Raw genomic sequence first — 18,172 nt, forward strand, 5'->3', positions numbered from 1 at the left:
AAAGGCCCTCCCACCTGCCCACTCTGGCATACTCTCCATGTCACGGCCTGTGTCCTTTCACCGCACTGGGCACTGGGCATGGCCTCCGCAGTCACGCTGCACTTGCTCTCTGGGGTGGGGTGTGTCTCCTCCACCTCACGAGAGCGAGTGTCCGTCTTGCTGGCCCCTGGACTCCCAGCCCCGGCACAGGACCCAACTCAGGGTACACTCTCCAAGCACACTTGCCAATGAACTTAACAGCAATGGTTTCAGGGACTATCTGGGCAATGCGGGGGCAGAAGGAGTTAACGATGATTTGTCGAATTCAGTTCAGTCCTCATACCGAGGTGTCCGGGAGCCTGCTGAGTCCCGTAAGAGCTCCAGAGATGCCAGTGGGAGACGGAGACAGGGAGCCAAGGCACCTGATACCCTACCTGAGACCAGGGGGGCACCTGGTGTGAGACAGGTGACAGTGGAGTTCCTGACCAAGAGGCAGCAGCACACCGGCGGGGGGCAGTGTGGCCCTTCAAGGACCTGCAGACAGCTACTTTGGTGAGAGCCAAGAGAACAGGGGCAGGTACAAAACAAGGCTGCAAAGGTTCCTGGTCTACATAATGATCAGAGCTGGTACAGTCAGTTTCAGTGTTTGTGTGTGATAGTAGCATTTATGAAGCAATCGCTTCAGGGGAGTGGAGAAAATACAAACAGTATAATGAAGAAAGTGGTACAACACCATTTAGGTAAATATAAAAACTCACACAAAACCAGACAATATGTTATTCTTAGATATCTACTGTGTCTGTAAAGTGTGAGAAAGGACGAGAATTAAGTTCCTAGGAGAAGAAATGGGGCTAGGGAAGGGAAGCAAAGGAGACATCTGCTTTATTATAATGTGTTGTTTCTCTTATTTAAATCAGGCTTCAAAAAATATGACAAAATCTGAAAAACTGTCGATTCTCTGTGGGCACCAAATCCGTTGTTAGTTGCCATCAAGTCTATTCCAACTCATGGTGACCCCATGCGTCAGAGCAGAACTGCTCCATATGGTATTCAAGGCTGTCACCTTTCGGAAGCAGATCAACAGGCCTTTCTCCTGAAGCATCTCTGGGTGGGTTTGAACTGCCAACCTTTCAGCTAGTAGTGACTGCTTAACTGCCCCACCCAGAGACTCTTTTAGTCAAAAAAGAGCTTGCAAAACTACGACAAAATCTGAATGACTGTAGACTCTTAGTTTTATTTGAAATTATCCTTTGTACTTTTCTGTATTTTTAAATGTTTTAAAATATACATGACATAATCAGTTCTGTGGGAACTCTGGTGGCATAGTGGTTAAAGCATTTGGCTGCTAACCAGAAGGTCAGCAGTTTGAACCCACTAGCCTCTCCATGGAGGAAAGATGGGGCAGTCTGCTTCCATAAAGATTTATAGCCTTGGAAACCCTATGGGGCATTCTACTCATAGGGTTACTATGAGTTGGAACTGACTCAACAACAGTGGGTTTTGGAATCAGTTCTGTGCTTCTCTCTCCAGTTCCTAACTTTTCTTTCACAGAACGCCCTGTATCCAGCTTGTCCTTAAAATACAATGGTGGGGTGAGGTGGCCTGAGACCAGGGCACTGGGCCTGCTTATCTCCCAGGGGCAGTGGTCCTCCCAAGTCCTCCCTCAGTTTCAGCCAGTCTTAGTACCTGACAAAGGTGATTCAAATCAAGCCAACGTGAGACATGGGTTTGTCTTTTCAAATCCCCTGTACTTTGAGCTCCCATTCTCTAGGCAAGCTTGGAAAAACAGAAGGAAAAAACCTACTATTTTTCTCTGGTCACAGAGGTTCAAGGGCACTGGGGATCTTGGAGCCACCATGCCCTTGACCGCATTCTCTAGCCCTGAGCAAGAATGCTATCTGAGACCTCCCTGTCAGGTGATGTGGCCTCTGCTGGAAGGGGCTGGAGACAGGCAGTTCCCAGACCTTGGAAGGGCCAGTCTACTCACAGTGATTGGCTCAAACCCCTGCATGCGTTCCTTCCAACGAAACAATACCCCCGTCCCATGTCAGGTGCTCATAGAATAACGCAGGCCCTCCATAAGGAGTCTCGAGGTGGTGCAAACGGTCTGCTCTTGGCTGCTAACCTAAGGGTTGGTGGCTGGAGCTCACCCAGCGGCACCGTGAAGGAAAGGTCAGGCAATCTGCTTCTGTGAAGATTACAGCTAAGAAAACCCTTCAGAGTAGTTCTCCTCTGAACACACAGAGTCACCATGAGTCAGAACTGAACTGATGATGAGTTTGGGGTTACAGCAGTGAACAGGAAAACACAGTCCTGCTCCCACAGAACTTAGCCTACAGCAGGTGAATGTAACTACAGATAGCCACAGGAGCAACATAAAGCACGTTGGGAACCACGGGGAGCCCTGGGCACAGGATGACCAGGACCTGGCCTCCTCCAGGCATCAGGGAGGCCTCCTCAAGGAAATGGTTATAGGTGATCAAGCTGTATTTGCTCAAAAACGCCTCATCAGCAGCACTCATAAAGCCAGAAACAGGAAAAGAGCCCATTACCATGGTATTTATCCAGTGAAACTGGGAGGTTCTAGCCAACTCAACAAGACAACAGAAGGAAATGAGATATGAAATAGTGGTGCGGTGTGATGGATTGCTTTTATATGGCCTTTCTCGACATGATCTTATAACTCCCACCAGATAACTGGGTGGGGCTGTGCAAATAAGGTGCTTGTGGCCCACCAAGGGGATTAGACAGCTTGCTAACAATGCAAATAAGGTGCATGGCACTCTTGTGGGGGTGGGACCATGCAAACAAGGTTCATGGAAACTCTGTTGGGGTGGGACCATGAAAATAAGGTATATGGAACCCTAATGAGGGAACTGGTCAGTTCTGCCACCCCACTAGGCTTCAAATGAGCCATCCCAGAGGCAGAAAGAGGGACCTCACTACCATCAAGAAAGAAAAACCAGCAGTGGAGCACGTATCCTTTGGACCCAGGATCCCTGTGCTGAGAACCTCCTAGATGCAGGAGACAGACAGAGAGAGCAGTAACACTGGAGACAGCGAGAGATGACGAGAAGCAGCAGAAGAGAAATGGCAGGAGCAGAGGCAGCAGAACCAGGAGACTGGCAGAAGATGGTGCAGTGGGCTTCCTGGCCCACAGAGCAAGGCAGTATAGTGGATGTGTTGACCCACGGGAGCAAGAGAGCTGAGAGCCTTCGGGCAGGAAGCTTCCTGGCAGAGTAGGGTGCCTTCCAGGCACTTGGCGGTGGAGCTAGACTCACTGATCCACAGAGCAAGAGAGCTGAGCGCCTTTGGGCCGAGGTTTACTGGTGGAGTGGGGTACCTTATCGGCGGAGCTAAAAGAGCTTTGCAACACTTGCCCAAGCATGACAGAGGCCATACCAGCCCAAGAGGCTCAAGGGGCTAAGAGGCCAAGGGCCAGAGAGAGAGGCCGGCCTGTGGCACAGCTGAGAAGAGGCTGTTCTGATCGAAGAACTGTATCCTGAGTTTGTCCTGATCGTTAATTGTAATCTGTTACTTCCCTAATAAACCCCATAACTGTGAGCATGGTCTGCGAGTTCTATGTGGCCACTGCAATGAATTATCAAACCTAGCAGAGAAGTAGAGAGTGCCATGGGAGGGACAGCTGGTGTCAGAATTGGTAAAAAGGTTGGAGGATGGAAGTACAGTATTTTCATGCAAATAACATGTGCCCCCTGTGCGTGTTTGTTGGCTGCGCCCTCTACCTGTGAGGCGCTCTCACAAGCACCGCCACGCCAATTCTCTTTCACATGCTGCTGTAAAAAAAAATTACCACAGTGTGCTTATGAAAATACCTTGGGAGGGGGAGGGGGCGGGGAGAAGGCACAGCTGGCAAACAAACACAGAAGGCATGTGTTATCTGTGTAAAAATACGGTATGTCTGACCTCCACTTCATAGGAATCAGCCTTGGGCAGATGCTGTTGATTCTCCTTCCCCCTTGTGAAGTTAGAGGAGGTCAGATGCCTCCCTCATACCATTCGGACAAGCGGAAAGAATGAGACAAAATAAGGATCATTTGCAGGTGAAGAGCATGACCTAGAAAATGAACTAAAAAACTGTTACTGTAAATAGCAAAGGTGACTAGATACAAAATTAATAACTTACACTAGCACTGAATACCACAAACTCCTTATTAATCATGATAGGAAAAATAGTAACTATTTGGTGGAGAAACCAGACAACACCTAAACTAAGTGATTAACACCATCAATAAGAACTTCCCGATTCTTTCAATCCTTTCACCTGGAAGCACAAGGCAGAAAGGAGCGGCCACACCCAGGAGTCTGGGCTGTGGGCTCCTCAGCCTTCTCAGGCACACCCAGGAGCTGGGGCACTGATGCCTACTTAAATTTAAATTAATTAAAACTAAATACAATGAAAGGTCCCTGGGTGGCACAAACTGTCTGTGCTTACTACTAAAAGTTGGTGGTTCTCAAAGCTAAGAAGTTTCCTGAATACAACCAAACACTTCAAGGGACAGAGTAGCAGGGGCAGGGGTCTGGGGACTACGGTTTCAAGGGACATCTAGGTCAACTGGCATAACAAAGTTTTTTAAGAAAATGTTCTGCATCCCACTTTGGTGAGGGGCGTCTGGGGTCTTAAAAGCTATTGAGCGGCCATATAAGATGCATCAATTGGTCCCAATCACCTGGAGTAAAGGGGAATGAAGAACACCATACACACAGGGAAGGTATTAGCCCAAGAGAAAGAAAAGGCCACATAAACCAGAGACTTCATCAGCTTGAGACCAGAACTAGATGGTGCCCGGCTACCACCAATGACCGCCCTGACAGGGAACACAACAGAGAGTTCCTGATGGAGCAGGAGAAAAGTGGGGTGCAGAACTCAAATTCTAGTAAAAAGACCAGACTTAATGGTCTGAATGAGACTGGAGGGACCCTGGAAGACATGGCCCCTGGACTCTCTGTTAGCCCAAAACTAAAACCATTCCCGAGGCCAACTCTTGAGACAAAGATTAGACAGGACTATGGTGCATAAAATGATACTCGTGAAGAGTATGCTTCTTAGCTCAAGTAGATACATGAGACTAAATGGGCAGCTCCTGTCCAGAGGTGAAATGAGAAGGCAGAGAAGGCCAGGAGCTGGCTGAATGGACACGGGAAATCCGAGGTAGAAAGGAGGAGTGTGCTGTCACAGCATAGGGACAGCAACTAAGGTCACATAACAACGGATGTATACATTTTTGTATGAGAGACTAACTTGAATTGTAAACTTTCACTTAAAACTCAACAATAAAAATAAAATAAAAGTTGGTGGTTTGAACCCACTCAGTGGCTCCGTGGAATAAAGGCCTGGTAATCTGCTTCCGTAAAGATTACAGCCAAGAAAACCCTATGAGCCAGTTCTACTCTGTAATACAAGGGATTGCCATGAGTTGGAATTGAATGAACAACAAAACAGAATGAAAACTCAGTTCTACAGTCCCATTAGCCACCCTTCACATGCTCAACTGCATTTGCCATACTGGACAGCACAGACGCAGAACATTTCTGTCACTGCAGAAAGTTCTAGACTGTCCCTGGGATGTCTGGTTGGCTAATGCAGGGGTGAACAGGCCTGGAAAATCTGAGTTCACCCCACAATTTACAGAGAAAATTACAACTGCCAAGGAAGCTGGAGAGCCAGTAGAGTCTTCTTACAGCTCGGAGCCAAACTATAAATGTTCCTTGGTTAGGATGGAATCCAACCAAAGGGAGTTGGATATTCTTAAGGGAAAGATGTTTTCAGCAAGCTGTGATGAGTCACTGTTCCCAACTACAGAGAGATACCTGCCAAGCAGACAGGACACTTACGTCCCCAAGGGGAGGCAGAGGAACACACGTTTCTACTTCGCAATGTTCCTTTTTAGATAACCCCCTGGTCTCCTACCTGTTTGCCTTGTCATCCTAGCATCAGATTTCATTTCCATGTTCTTCAAAAACAAGCTCTAGAGAGGTACTGAGTTTACAAGTTGTTTCTCAAGGACCACATTCCAGACCCTGCTTCCGAGTAACATTCATGAGGCTCCCTCATTCCATCAGCTGACTGTATCCATATCACAAGCCAGGAGGGTGTTTCATGAAAGGTTTCTACAGACAACTAGTCCCATCCCCAGCATGTGGGCTTACCTGAGCTTGACTGAGCTTGGCTCAGGAGTATTGGGGTGAGCCACCTCCAGCAGACCCCATCTTGCAACCAGTTACTATAGATCTCCCACATCAAAAGCACCAAAACCAGAACCCACTGCTGTTGAGTTGATTCTGACTCATGGCACCCCGTGTGTTACAGAGAACTGCTCCATAGGGTTTTCTTGGCTGCAATCTTTACAAAGTAGATCACCAGGCCTTTCTTCTGTGGAGTCACTGGGTGGGTTCAAACCAATCTTCAGGTTAGCAGCTGAGGGCAAACCGTTTGCACCACCTAGAGAGCTATCAAAAGTATAACCACCCAAAAAATCTAAACATGCCGTGTTTCGTAAAAGTTAGGCACAAATTCCAACTTGAAGCTATAAATTTTTTGAATTTTACATGCTGCCAAAAAACAGAAGTCGAGCAATGCAGGTCTGTGGGAGGGGCATGTGTACTGTTACAATGGACATTCAGAAAAACAGTAAGTACCTTTGATTTTTATCACACAACTCACAAAGGGTAAAGCTTGGTAAAACCTTCTTTGCTGGCCAGAATGGACAGAAAATAAACTTCACCTTCTGTGTAACAATGACTGACTATAAGGAGGGGAAGAGAGAAAAACTACCCTCCAGGAGTCATCTCAGACTGGGAGGGGAGAAGGAATTTTTATGTTCATAAAAAGTGGCACAATTTTGTTTAAAAGAGTGCTCAGAAAATAGTCTCATGAAAAATCTCAAACAGCAAACATTTCCAAAAAACACATTTTGCCCTTGGAATTATCGAGGACTCGTATGACATGTCCTTCTCCACATCCAGCCCCCTCCCTTTGGCTTTTCTCCTGCTGGCCCAGTTGAGGGGCTGGAGGGAAAAGGCAGGGGGACACCTGAGAACTAGCGAGGGGCCCCCGGGGAAAATAACAGAGATAGCTAACAAGACGAACAGTTCCATCGATTTACTCAAGAACTAACTGTTCATTCAACAATTACCAAATTTGGTGAAGTTATATCACAAGGTGCTAATAAGGTTAGATAGCAATGACTAAATCACATGACTTCTTTATTTCTATAAAAATATGCTGGGTCATTCCCAGCAATTCCACTCCTAGGTATAGATCCAAAAGACTTGAAAGCAGAGACTCAGAGACTTGTACACCAATGTTCCTTGCAGCACCATTCAAAATAGCCAAAAGGTGGAAACAGTCTAAATGCCTATCAATAGACGAACGGATAAACAAAATGCTGTACGTACATACAATGGACTACTACTCAGCCAGTAGGAGAAATGAAGTCTTGATACACGCTATGATAGGGATGGAGATGGAAGACATTATGCTGAGTGAAGTAAGTCAATCACAAAAGGACATACTGTATGGCCTCACTTATTTAAAAAGACAAGAAAAGGCAAATGTAATAAGATAAAATTTATTGGTGGTTACCAGGGGTGGGAGGGAGGTGAAAATGGGAGGTTAACGGTGATGAAAATATTGTACTGATTAAGGGGAGGGTTGTACAGTTGATTAATTGCTGTCAATAAGTTATACACCTGTAAAAAGTTGAACTGGCAAAAGTTGTGTGATAGATATATTTAAAGCAATGACAAAAAATAAAAAAGAGTAGTTGCTGAGGCAACCAAACACCTCATGAGATTTGGTTTCTTGGTTTGAAGGTTTAGGGGCATGGTTTCATGGGATATCACAGTTAATTGGTCTAATAACATGTTTGGTGCTTCTGTTCCACCTCCTAGTTCCTTGCTTAGTGCCTGGGGTCTTAAAAGCTTGCAAGCAGCCATCCAAGGCACAACAATTGGACTCTATTTGCCTGGAGCAACAGAGGAAGAAGGAGAGTCAGGAATAGAAGGATATGAAATGTGTGGTTAACTGTCTCCAGAACAACTGCCTCCTTTGCCATGAGTCCAGAAGAACTGGATGGTGCCTGGCTACCATTACGGAACATTTTGATCAAAGATTCCATAGAAGAATTCTGATTAAGAGGGGGAAAATACAGAACAGATTTCAAATTCTCATGGACTCCACACTTCCTGGAGGCATGAAGGTTGGATGAACTCCGAAACTACTGCTCTGAGATAATCTTTAAACCTTAAACAAAAAACATCCCCTAAGGTCTTCTTAAAAAATTATTTATTGCCAACTAAAAGATTCTACTTTTCAACCGAAACTTGCAATTTGGAAAGCTTATGTCCACCACTGAAAGCTCAACAGCTTCTCAACGCTTAAAGATTTTTCTAATGGAATCAGTGGTGATATTAGCACGTGATTTTTTTTATAGTGTGTAATATATATATCAACATTATGAGATCTGCATAACTCAGAATCAGTATTTTCTCCAATAATCAATGCATGATGTTACCAAATGGAAAAGATTCATTCAAAACGCAAGATAGGTCAATGGATTTTAACATAACAGTACAAAAAGGTTGTTGATGTAGTTTCAGATTCCATTTTGCAATTAACCTTTAAGAAACTACCACTTGTCAAGTTTTGGTGAGGTAGCAAAGAACAGCACAATTATCTGAAAAGTTTCATGTATTTCACCAAAACAACATGTGTAACAGACAAAAAGCAGAAGCAGATATTAGATTCCAGCTGTCTCCTTTTAACTAGACATTAAAGAGATTTACAGAAAATGAACACAGTACTATGCTTCTCACTAAATATTTTCATTTTGGAGAATATAGTTATTTTTCGTAAAAACAGTTATTTTGTAATTACTATTTTTTAATTTTCTACTTTTAATTTCAGGAACTGGTGAGATCTTGACCTTGGTAAACATCAACAGACGTACATCAACAAAAGCTCCTTGGTGTCCTCAGTAATGTTTAAGGGCATAAAAGGGCCCTAAAATAAAAAAGGAGTCCCTGGTTAATTACTTGGCTATTAACCTGGCTACTAACCAAAGGTTGGTGGTCCACATCTACTCAGAGGTACCTCAGAAGAAAGGCCTGGCAATCTACTTCAGAAAAATCAGCCATTGAAAACCCTGTGGAGCACAGGTCTACTCTGACACAAGTGAGGTCACCATGAGCCAGAATCAAGTAGGACTGCTAGTGGGGAAAAAAAAGAAAAAAGGCCGCTATACTTTGAGAACTGCTGGTATCAACAGCATATTTGCCCAAAAGAGATTCATCTACTTTGACAGTTAGTGCTGTAAGGGTAAACATAGATATTTAGATCATGTGAACCTCCTTCAGGGGTATGGGCTTGGCTCTCAGGGCAGTTGGGAGCCACTGAGACTCTTGTGCAGGGCAGCAACGGGTCAGAGCTGAGCTCTCTGGTGTCAGGTAAGAGCCTGTGCCTTTTGATGAAATGACTGGCAGATAAGTGCCTGCCTTCCTCGCCATGGTTAGAAATGTTATTGAATCCTGTATAAAATATCCACCTCCATTCTCTGCCTCTATCGAGTAACCTTTGTCGAACCGACTGGAAGTTGTTCTTGGGCGAGAACAACCTGCAAGCATATGTGACTTAATGGTAGAACTGTTGTGTCTAGGGAAAACAAAACATGTGTTAACTAATCTTCACAGTATCCAAGGAAAGCACACATGGTCAACAGTCTAGAAATGGGTGGAGGGAGGCCTGCAGGGACAGAGTAACAGGCCCAGGCGTCCATAAGCCAGACAGGGGCAAGCCGGCTCACCTTCTGGCGTGGTGGTGGTGTTGGGTACTGTCGAGTCAATTCCAACTCACAGTGACTCCCTGTGACGGAGGAGAACTGCTCCACATGGTTTTCATGGCTGTAACCTTTATGGGAACAGATTGCCAGGCCTTTCTCCCAAGCACCCACGGGGTGGAGGGTGGTGGTGGGGAGGGTTTCAAACTCCCAACCTCTCAGTTAGCAGCTGAGTGTTTAACTGTTGCATCATCTTAAACGCAAACTCCCAGACAGCACACAGCACGCCCTCTTGACTTCCCTTTATAAACTCACAGAATTGCTCATACACACCATTCTTCTTTTCTTTTTAATTAACTAGCAACGATTTTACCAGAAAACTAGAAATTCGTGGAAAGCAACAGTAGAGATGAAAATTAACTATAGGATCTCCTAACAATACAAGGGCTTATTTCCATGAAATCAAAGTAAAAGCATTTTATACAATCCTCTCATTTTAATATGAAATGATTTAAATGTAGGGTAATTATGGAAATGAGGCGTTGCTATAATTTGAGTTGTCATTAATTTAGCAAGTTTATCCCCCGACATTCACAAGATGCAAAAACAGCAAATAGTAAATTACTCTATCTCCAAATCAAATGTTTTAGTTTCATTTCAGCACATAATTTTAAAAGTACTAAACACAAACACTACATTATATATTTTAATACCTACCAATCCTATTCCTAATTGCCATCAGTATGGCAAAGGCGTTCATAAATTACAAATTCAATTCAGCATACTACATGATAAACTCCATCCATCTCATAGATTGATTTCTGAAATACTATATACATTTTCTTCTATGGGTGATAAGCCCAAGAAGTTCAATATTAATATATGTTCAGTGGACCAGTTCTCAATTTGCTACATTCCCATAAACCGTTTTAAAGTAACTTTTTAACAAGAAAACGATCTAACTTTGAAGCAATATATGTGATACACAATAACTGGCAAGAAAAACACAGCAAAGCATTTATTTGGAAGAAATGCTACATTTTGTCTCTTGAGCACACTGCATTTCCCTCTACCACACAGCAGCTCCCCCCAGCACCACCCCTTCCTTAGACAGCAGCAACACTGTTTGACTCCCTTCTACTCAATCACCAGATCAGAAAATGTCTTCCTTCCGAAGATCGCTGGACTAAGTTGACTCCTCCATCCCCAGGGCCACCTAGGCTAGGTCTTGATGAGTCACACCTGAACTGCTGCGTTCCTCCCCCAGGTGGTGTCCAAGGTCCCATCTCCTGCCATTCAGACGCATGCACACATTACTAACAGGCTGGCCTCCTCCCTAACTCGAGGCTCTTCCATTTTTCTCTCTTGCTGCAGGGGATCAGAGCCAACACAATCTTAGCTTTCACATCTTCCACTTCTGGCCACTGGAAAGAGGCTGGCTTGACACCTTCTCCTGCCCGCCAAGTGTGGAAATCCAACTCAACCCACGTGCCTACCCCTGGTAGGGTCTGCTGTGACTTAGACATGGGGTCATCTAAGGACCCATAGTTCACACATGGGGTTGCCATGAGTTGGAAATGACTTGACAGCAACTGTTTTTTTGGAGTCCCTGGGTGGGACAAATGTTTAAGCAATCAACTACTAACTGAAAGGCTAATGGTGCAAACCCACCCAGAGGCACCCAGGAAAACAGGCCTGGTGATCTACTTCTGAAAAATCAGCCACTGAAAACCCTGTGGAGCACAGTTCTACTCTGACACACACAGGTGAGTTGGAATCAACTTGATGGCAACTGGTTTGGTTTTTGGTTTTTTACTTCTTACTGGATTGGGAGAGGGATGGTGATGACGGGGAGGGAAACTCCAGGAGACAAAGAATGCCGTTACTGCTTCCAGAAAATGCTGGGCAGTGAGGCATTTAACAGATACCGTACTTGCTGTCTCTACCAATTCTAGGGCATTTTGTAATTAATTTCAAAATAATTTCAATCTGCTAACTAACTATATGATGGTTAATAACGAATTTGATACCCTTCAGACAACTAGCTGGATGGATAGCAATGAGAAACTATTCTGTGTCTTTATAGGGCCTAAAACAAATTATTTATGTAGTAAAATGCTTTGATGGCTGCAATTACTTATTTTTTATCATGATACACACGCAGAAGCTGTGACTCTTAACGTGCCCATCACAAGGTGTGCAAGCACACCATTTGGCTATCCGACACCAGCGGCCAAAACAGTTGACAAAAAACCACAGGTGTAAAAAATTAATGGGAGTCGGCAATGACCATCAAAAGCGGATAATGTTACAAAACGGGAGACAAACAGGCATTGTGTGTTTCATGACAGGAGCAAACACTACCATCTATGAGGCAGTTTTGGGGGGAAAAAATCAAACCTGAATCTGATCAGACCTCTAGATCCAACAACCAGTTTTCAGGAATTACAGGAGAAAGGGACATATTAAGTGGACGACACAGGAACCCAATTTGTAAAACCAGACTGTGGGAAACACTACAGGACAAGCAACCTCATTTCATCAATGAAGAGAAACCTCAGGGAGAAGAGAGAGTAAGATGGAACCTATCAATTAAAGGGGATGGAAGAGACACCTAACCAAACAGAACTAAAATTCCTGAAAAGTCCAGATTTACTGGACCGGTTGAGACTAGAGGACTCCCCGAGACTATGGCCTTGAAATAGTCTTTAAATCTTGAACTGAAATCAGCCCCTGAGGTCACCTTCTAGATAAATAAACACATGGGTTCATTAAAAAAAAAAAAAAAAAAAAAAAATCACCCGTGAGTACTGCATTCCTTTAAAAAAATCACCTATATGAGACCAAATGGTCAACAATTACTCTTAAGCAAAAATGAGAAGGTAAGGGGGCAGGGAAACTAGATTACTGGAAACAGAACAACCAGACAGAATTAATGAGAGTGCTGACACATTGTGAAAAATGTAAGCAACGTCACTGAACAATTTGTGTAGAAATTATTAAACGGGAACCTAATTTGCTGTGTAAACTTTCACTGAAAACACAAAATATTATTTAAAAAGAGAGAGAGACAGAGAGAGAAAGATACCAACCAATCACAGTGTCTGGACTTATCTGGATCCTGATTCAAATAAATGCAGTGTGAAAAAAAATGCCCGAGACAGTAAGGGAAATCCAGACACCGACTGGACATTTGATGAGAGTAAGAAATTACTATTAATTTTTTAGGTGTGATAATGACATTGTGGTTAAGTTTTTAAAAAAGAATCCTTATCTTTTAGAGATTTGTACATGACTTCTGGGATTTGCCTCAATAACAGGGTGAGGGTGGGGAAGCATGGGAGGAAGGTGCGTGGGGAGGAAGATAAAACGAGCTTGGTCATAGATGATAATGGTCGAAGATGGGTGATGGGGACGTTCATCACACTGCTCTATTTTTGTACGTGCTTGAGATTTTCCATAATAAGTGTTTAAACAACATGATTAATGTATCAGTGCCACTAAACTGTACATGCGAAAAACGCTGAATTGGAAAATGTTGTTATATATATTTTTACAGAAACAGAAGTATTTTTGTAAAAACGCTCATTGCAAAAAATTTGGAAAACACAGAAAAGTAAAACAAAAAAACAAACCATTGTCACTGAGTCAATTCAGACTCATGGCAACCCTATGTATTACAGAGTAGAACTACCCTATAGGGTTTTTTCTGGCTTACTCTTCACGGAAACAGACTGCCAGGCCTTTCTTCCATGGTGCTGCTGAGTGTGTTCGAACCACCAATTTTTAGGTTAGTAGTTGAGCGCAAACCATTTGCAACACTCAGGGTCCTTCTAAAGAAAGAAAAAGACCCCCATAAATTCTACCACTCAAAGCTATCACAAACAGAAGTCTGTTTTTATTGTAATTATTTAAGTAACCCATGTTTTTCATAGAACTATCAGAAAAAAAGAAAGCCAAAAAAAAAAAAAAAAGAAGAGCAAGTAAGGGGCTATGTATGTGTGGATCCTTTTTTTAAAGTTCCCGTCTAACATCTAAATGCAAATTCCTAATTAAGTGGTAAAATGACCTCCAGTCTCTTACACACACCACACCCACCTATGTAACCAAAGAACATTGGCCCCTTGTGTCATGCCTACTGTCCATTTTAGGAAACCAAGCTAAATCAATGGCATTGCTTTTCTCCGAGGGAAGCTGCAAATTCACTTGGTCGTTAATTTTTTCAATTAACAAACCCAACTCTCTTGAGCACCTACTGCCAGCCAGTCCCAGCGCGTGCCCTGGGGTTAAACAAAAAATTCTCCACTTTAGCACTTTTCACAATCACCAAAATGTGGAAACAACCCAAATGTCCATCAATGAATGAATGAATAAACAAAGTGCAGTGCATACATACAATGGAATATTACTCAGCCATACAGAGAAATGAAGTCCTGATGCATGCCACAACATGGATGAACCTTGAAAACATCATGGAACAAGCCAGTTGCAAAAGGACGACTACTGTATGATCTCACGTATGTGAAATTAACAAACATATAGAAACAAAAGATTATTAGTGATTACCAGGGGTGGGAGGGAGGGGCAAGGGGGAGTTTTTGCTTAGGTGGCAGCGAGCTTATGTTAAAGAGGAGGAACAACTTAGAAAAGTAAAGTGAGAATGGTTGCACAATCTGAAGAATGTAATCAACGTCACTGAAATGTACATGTAGAAGTTGTTGAATTGGAGAATGTTTTGTTGTATATACTTTCACCACAATAAAAAAATAAAAAAGTCTCAGCCCCAGCTCTCAAAGAGCTTATGGGCCAGAAGAAATGAGACTGGCATGCGCAGGTCCACTAGGACAAGGTGAGACAAACAGTAAATTAAAGCCGACGTACACGTCCCTCCAGTGGAAACAACAGTATGATTCCAACTACGCTGTCCCGACATGGTTGTATATCAGATCAGCTCTAGGTGGTGCCACAGGTCATTTTTTTTCTACCAATAATTAAAAGCGTTGAAGATTTTGAAAGACTTACTCCTGGTAACAAGTGAGGGTAAGTTTCAGCCTCCCTCTTAACCACATGGTTTCTTGAGTGGGAAAGAAAAGGGAGGGGGGTGTACCAGGGCCTCAAAAGAGAAATGTGATTTGTGCAAATGTCACCCCATATGGATGTCCTCCATCAGATGTACCCCATCCTGAGGGGTGGGGGAGGGGGGTCAGGATGTGAACCAGCTTTGGGCAAGGGTGTGCACACCACCATGGTGCAAAAACTGCTCTAAGTCTCGAGCAACTGCAGCCCACTAAATCCAAGCAAGTTCCAGTCTGCAAAATTCCCATACAATAAAACAATCTGAAGTTTATGGTAAAGAAATTCGTGATTCCAGTAACAATGGCAAAACTGTGTACCAAAGCCCGAAAGCAAACAGACACAATAATCACTGCCGTACTTTTAAAGTTGCTTCCTATTTTGGGGGGGGTGTGTGTGACAAAAACTTACACATTCAACCTCCCTGCTGTGAATTCATGAAAATATCTTGGTCACCTTCAATGTGACAGACCAAGGAACCTAACTCTAAAAAGCAGCACATAACAGCCCAATCTACAGATGCGACTACCTAGGCTGAACTTTTCTAAAACAAAGAACATAAAAACTGTTCAGACTGCTCAACACAGCAGTTGGCCGGCTGTGACAGTTTCCAAAAGCAAACAGCTTTACTCTGGGATGGCAGGCCCCAACATCCACTCACTGTTTCTCTGTCTGCATCTCTGTTCTGTTCCTGTAAAGTTTTCAACACTGCCTACAGGGGCACTGCTCAGAAGCAGCACAGCTGAAGTCAAATAAACACAGACTGGCACCGTGGGAGAGGCACTGCCGGCGCATCACTAAGCAGTCACACCTTCAGCCTGCCAGCTACAACCTCAATGCCTCAGGATGCGCCCTTCCTCAGAGTATCAATTTGCAAGGATCCATGTGCACCAGTAACATTTTATACATGATGAACCTATATTGGCCTACTTGCTGGATGGACTGACAGGACCCTGCAGGTTTTCTTTTCCCTTTAGTTAGAGAAAATACTAGCGAGAAAGTTTCACTTAAGATGCAGTTAACTAGGCCCTAAGGAGCTGGTGGCTCAATGGCTAAGTGCTTGGTTGCTAACTGAGAGGTCAGCGGTTCGAACCCAGCAAGCAGCTCTCTGGGAGAAAAGCTCTGGAGATCTGCTCCTGCAAAGATTTACAGTGTAGGAAACCCTCAAAGTCTCCGTCCTACAGGGTCGCTATGAGGTGAAATGGACTTGACCGCACACAACAACGAATCAGAATCAGGCCCTCGTCAGGAGACAGGCAATAGGAAGCCCCAGAACCAGGACCTTTAATGGAAGCACTTACAGAACCCGAGTTATACAAAGCTGCACTGGCAGCAACAGGCCTCTGAGAGCCAGGGAGGGAAGGAGGGGCCATTTACCTGTCATTTCCTCAGAAGACAGACTGGCTGAGAACTGTAAGTAATGGCCCAGAATAGAGAGGGTGGGGCTTATCTAAAAGATGCAACAGAGTAGTAACAACCACAGGACCCAACCTCTTCAGTTTTGGAAGAATCCTGATTTTACAGAAATGCACACCGTTCACACTTGGAAAATGGAGATAACCTTTCCCTCTCAAACCCCAAGCAGCAGTGAGTCACTGCTGATGCTGGGCTTGAAAATATCCAATACAAAATTTATAACCAAACATGCCAAGACCCAATAAAGGGTAGAAGTTAACCAAAACAAGCTTCAGGCTCTGGGAATTATCTGGTCAGAAATACCCTGCACTCAGGGTGCTTACAAAAGAGAGATTAATTAGGCAGTCACAAGACAACTCCCGAACGTGAAACACACTGAAGAAATATAAACACCAGTGTGTAGTTGGAAGCAATTACTAATCAGAAAAAAAGAAAGTGTCTAAAAGAGGAGAGGAAATGAGTAATGAAACAGGCTCTCTCCAGATCAACTGATCTTGAGAATGCAAGAATCTCCCGGGGCAGCGCAGAGGGTGAGAAAACCTGTATGCAAAAGCCAGAAAAGAGCAAAGAGTGAATGAAGAACGGTGGAATACACAAGCGGTTACCTCAGCACCAACCCGGCACGAGTGCCCTCCCAAGCTGGAGCCTGTCCCCTGCTCCCACGACCTGGCCCTGCATCTGCTCTTTCCGTTCCTGGTAACTGAACCCAATGAGGCCTCCTGAGTACCAGGTACGCTGCTCCATCAAACCTGCTTCCCCAGCAAAGCTGAGAAGGTGCCATTTCTTACTCAGGGCGTTTTGAAGGTGCATGCAGTCTCAAGGGCACTTCTTACGCTGGTTCCCCTGTCCTAGGGTCACTCTCCTATCTCTCCCATCCCTCTATCCCTCTGTTCATTCACTCCTGGCTCCCACTACTGGTGGCTCCAAGGGAGGGGGAGCTCGGTCGGGCCTTCGGGGGACCCTGCACTTCTCCGAGGGGCACCCCTCTGCCTCCTGATGCAACGCCTTCTCAGGCGTGTGCACGCGATCTCAGGACCGAGGCGGGGCGACAGGGGTACAGATACACGTCAGGCGGGACCACAGGTCCTAACCCCAGGCCAACACCAGGCCGGGCAGAGATGTCCCCCGGGGATCCGGGCGTGGCGGGGGCGACCCCCGGGGGTCCACGCCGGGTGGGGTGACAGAGCCCCTCCCGGGCCCAAGTCAGGCAGGGCCACAGGTCCAACCACGGGGACCCAAGCCGGTCAGGGCGCGGCGGAGGCGACCCCAGAGGTCCAGGCCCGGCAGGGGTGACCCCCAGGGATCCGGGAGCGGTGGGGGCGACCCCTGGTATCTAGGTCGGGCCAAGCAAGGTGAGGAAGACTACCGGGGGTCTAGGGCGAGCGGAGGTGACCTCGGGGATCCGGGCCGGCGGGGGTTAACCCCAGGGGTCCAGAAGGGGCAGGTACTATCCTCCAGATCAATGCCTGACGGGGATGACCCCGAGAATCCGGCCGAGGCGGGGGCAGCCCCCGGGAGTCCGGGCTGGTTTGAGGGGAGCAGAGACGACCCCGGGGATCCAGGCGGGGCTGACAGGCCGACCTCGGGGCCCGGCGGGGTGACAGCGCCCCCCTACCCCGGCACTCACTGCGGGGGCAGCTGCAGGGCGGGCGCGCCGCGCCGCTGGAAGGCCCCGTCCACGAAGACGCCGTTCTTGCCAAGGCAGCGCAGGTAGAAGTGCGGCTCCTGGAAGCTGAGCTGCAGGTGGCGCCGCGAGATGAAGCTCGACAGGCCCATGCTGAGGTCCACCGAGCCCTGCGACGAGTTGCGGCCGATGGTGACGGTGGGCTGCCGCATGAGGAACTCGAACTCGCGGCCCTCGAGGCGCGCCAGGGCCGGCCCGGGACTCCGCCGCACCGACGCCGCCG

The 18,172-nt window shown here is 45.6% G+C and overlaps 1 protein-coding gene across 1 annotated transcript in view; it reads right to left on the reverse strand.

The window, feature by feature from the left end:
- FOXK1 (forkhead box K1) overlaps positions 1-18,101 on the reverse strand; it is a 79,562-nt gene extending 61,461 nt beyond the window's left edge. Inside the window, 1 exon segment of the mRNA XM_004380839.3 lies at positions 17,893-18,101. Coding sequence (XP_004380896.3) covers positions 17,893-18,101 — 209 coding nt within the window.
- Positions 18,102-18,172: the final 71 nt, after the last annotated feature.

Source organism: Trichechus manatus, unplaced genomic scaffold (genome assembly GCF_000243295.1).
Source record: "Trichechus manatus latirostris isolate Lorelei unplaced genomic scaffold, TriManLat1.0 scaffold00077, whole genome shotgun sequence".
Classification (NCBI taxonomy): domain Eukaryota; kingdom Metazoa; phylum Chordata; class Mammalia; order Sirenia; family Trichechidae; genus Trichechus; species Trichechus manatus.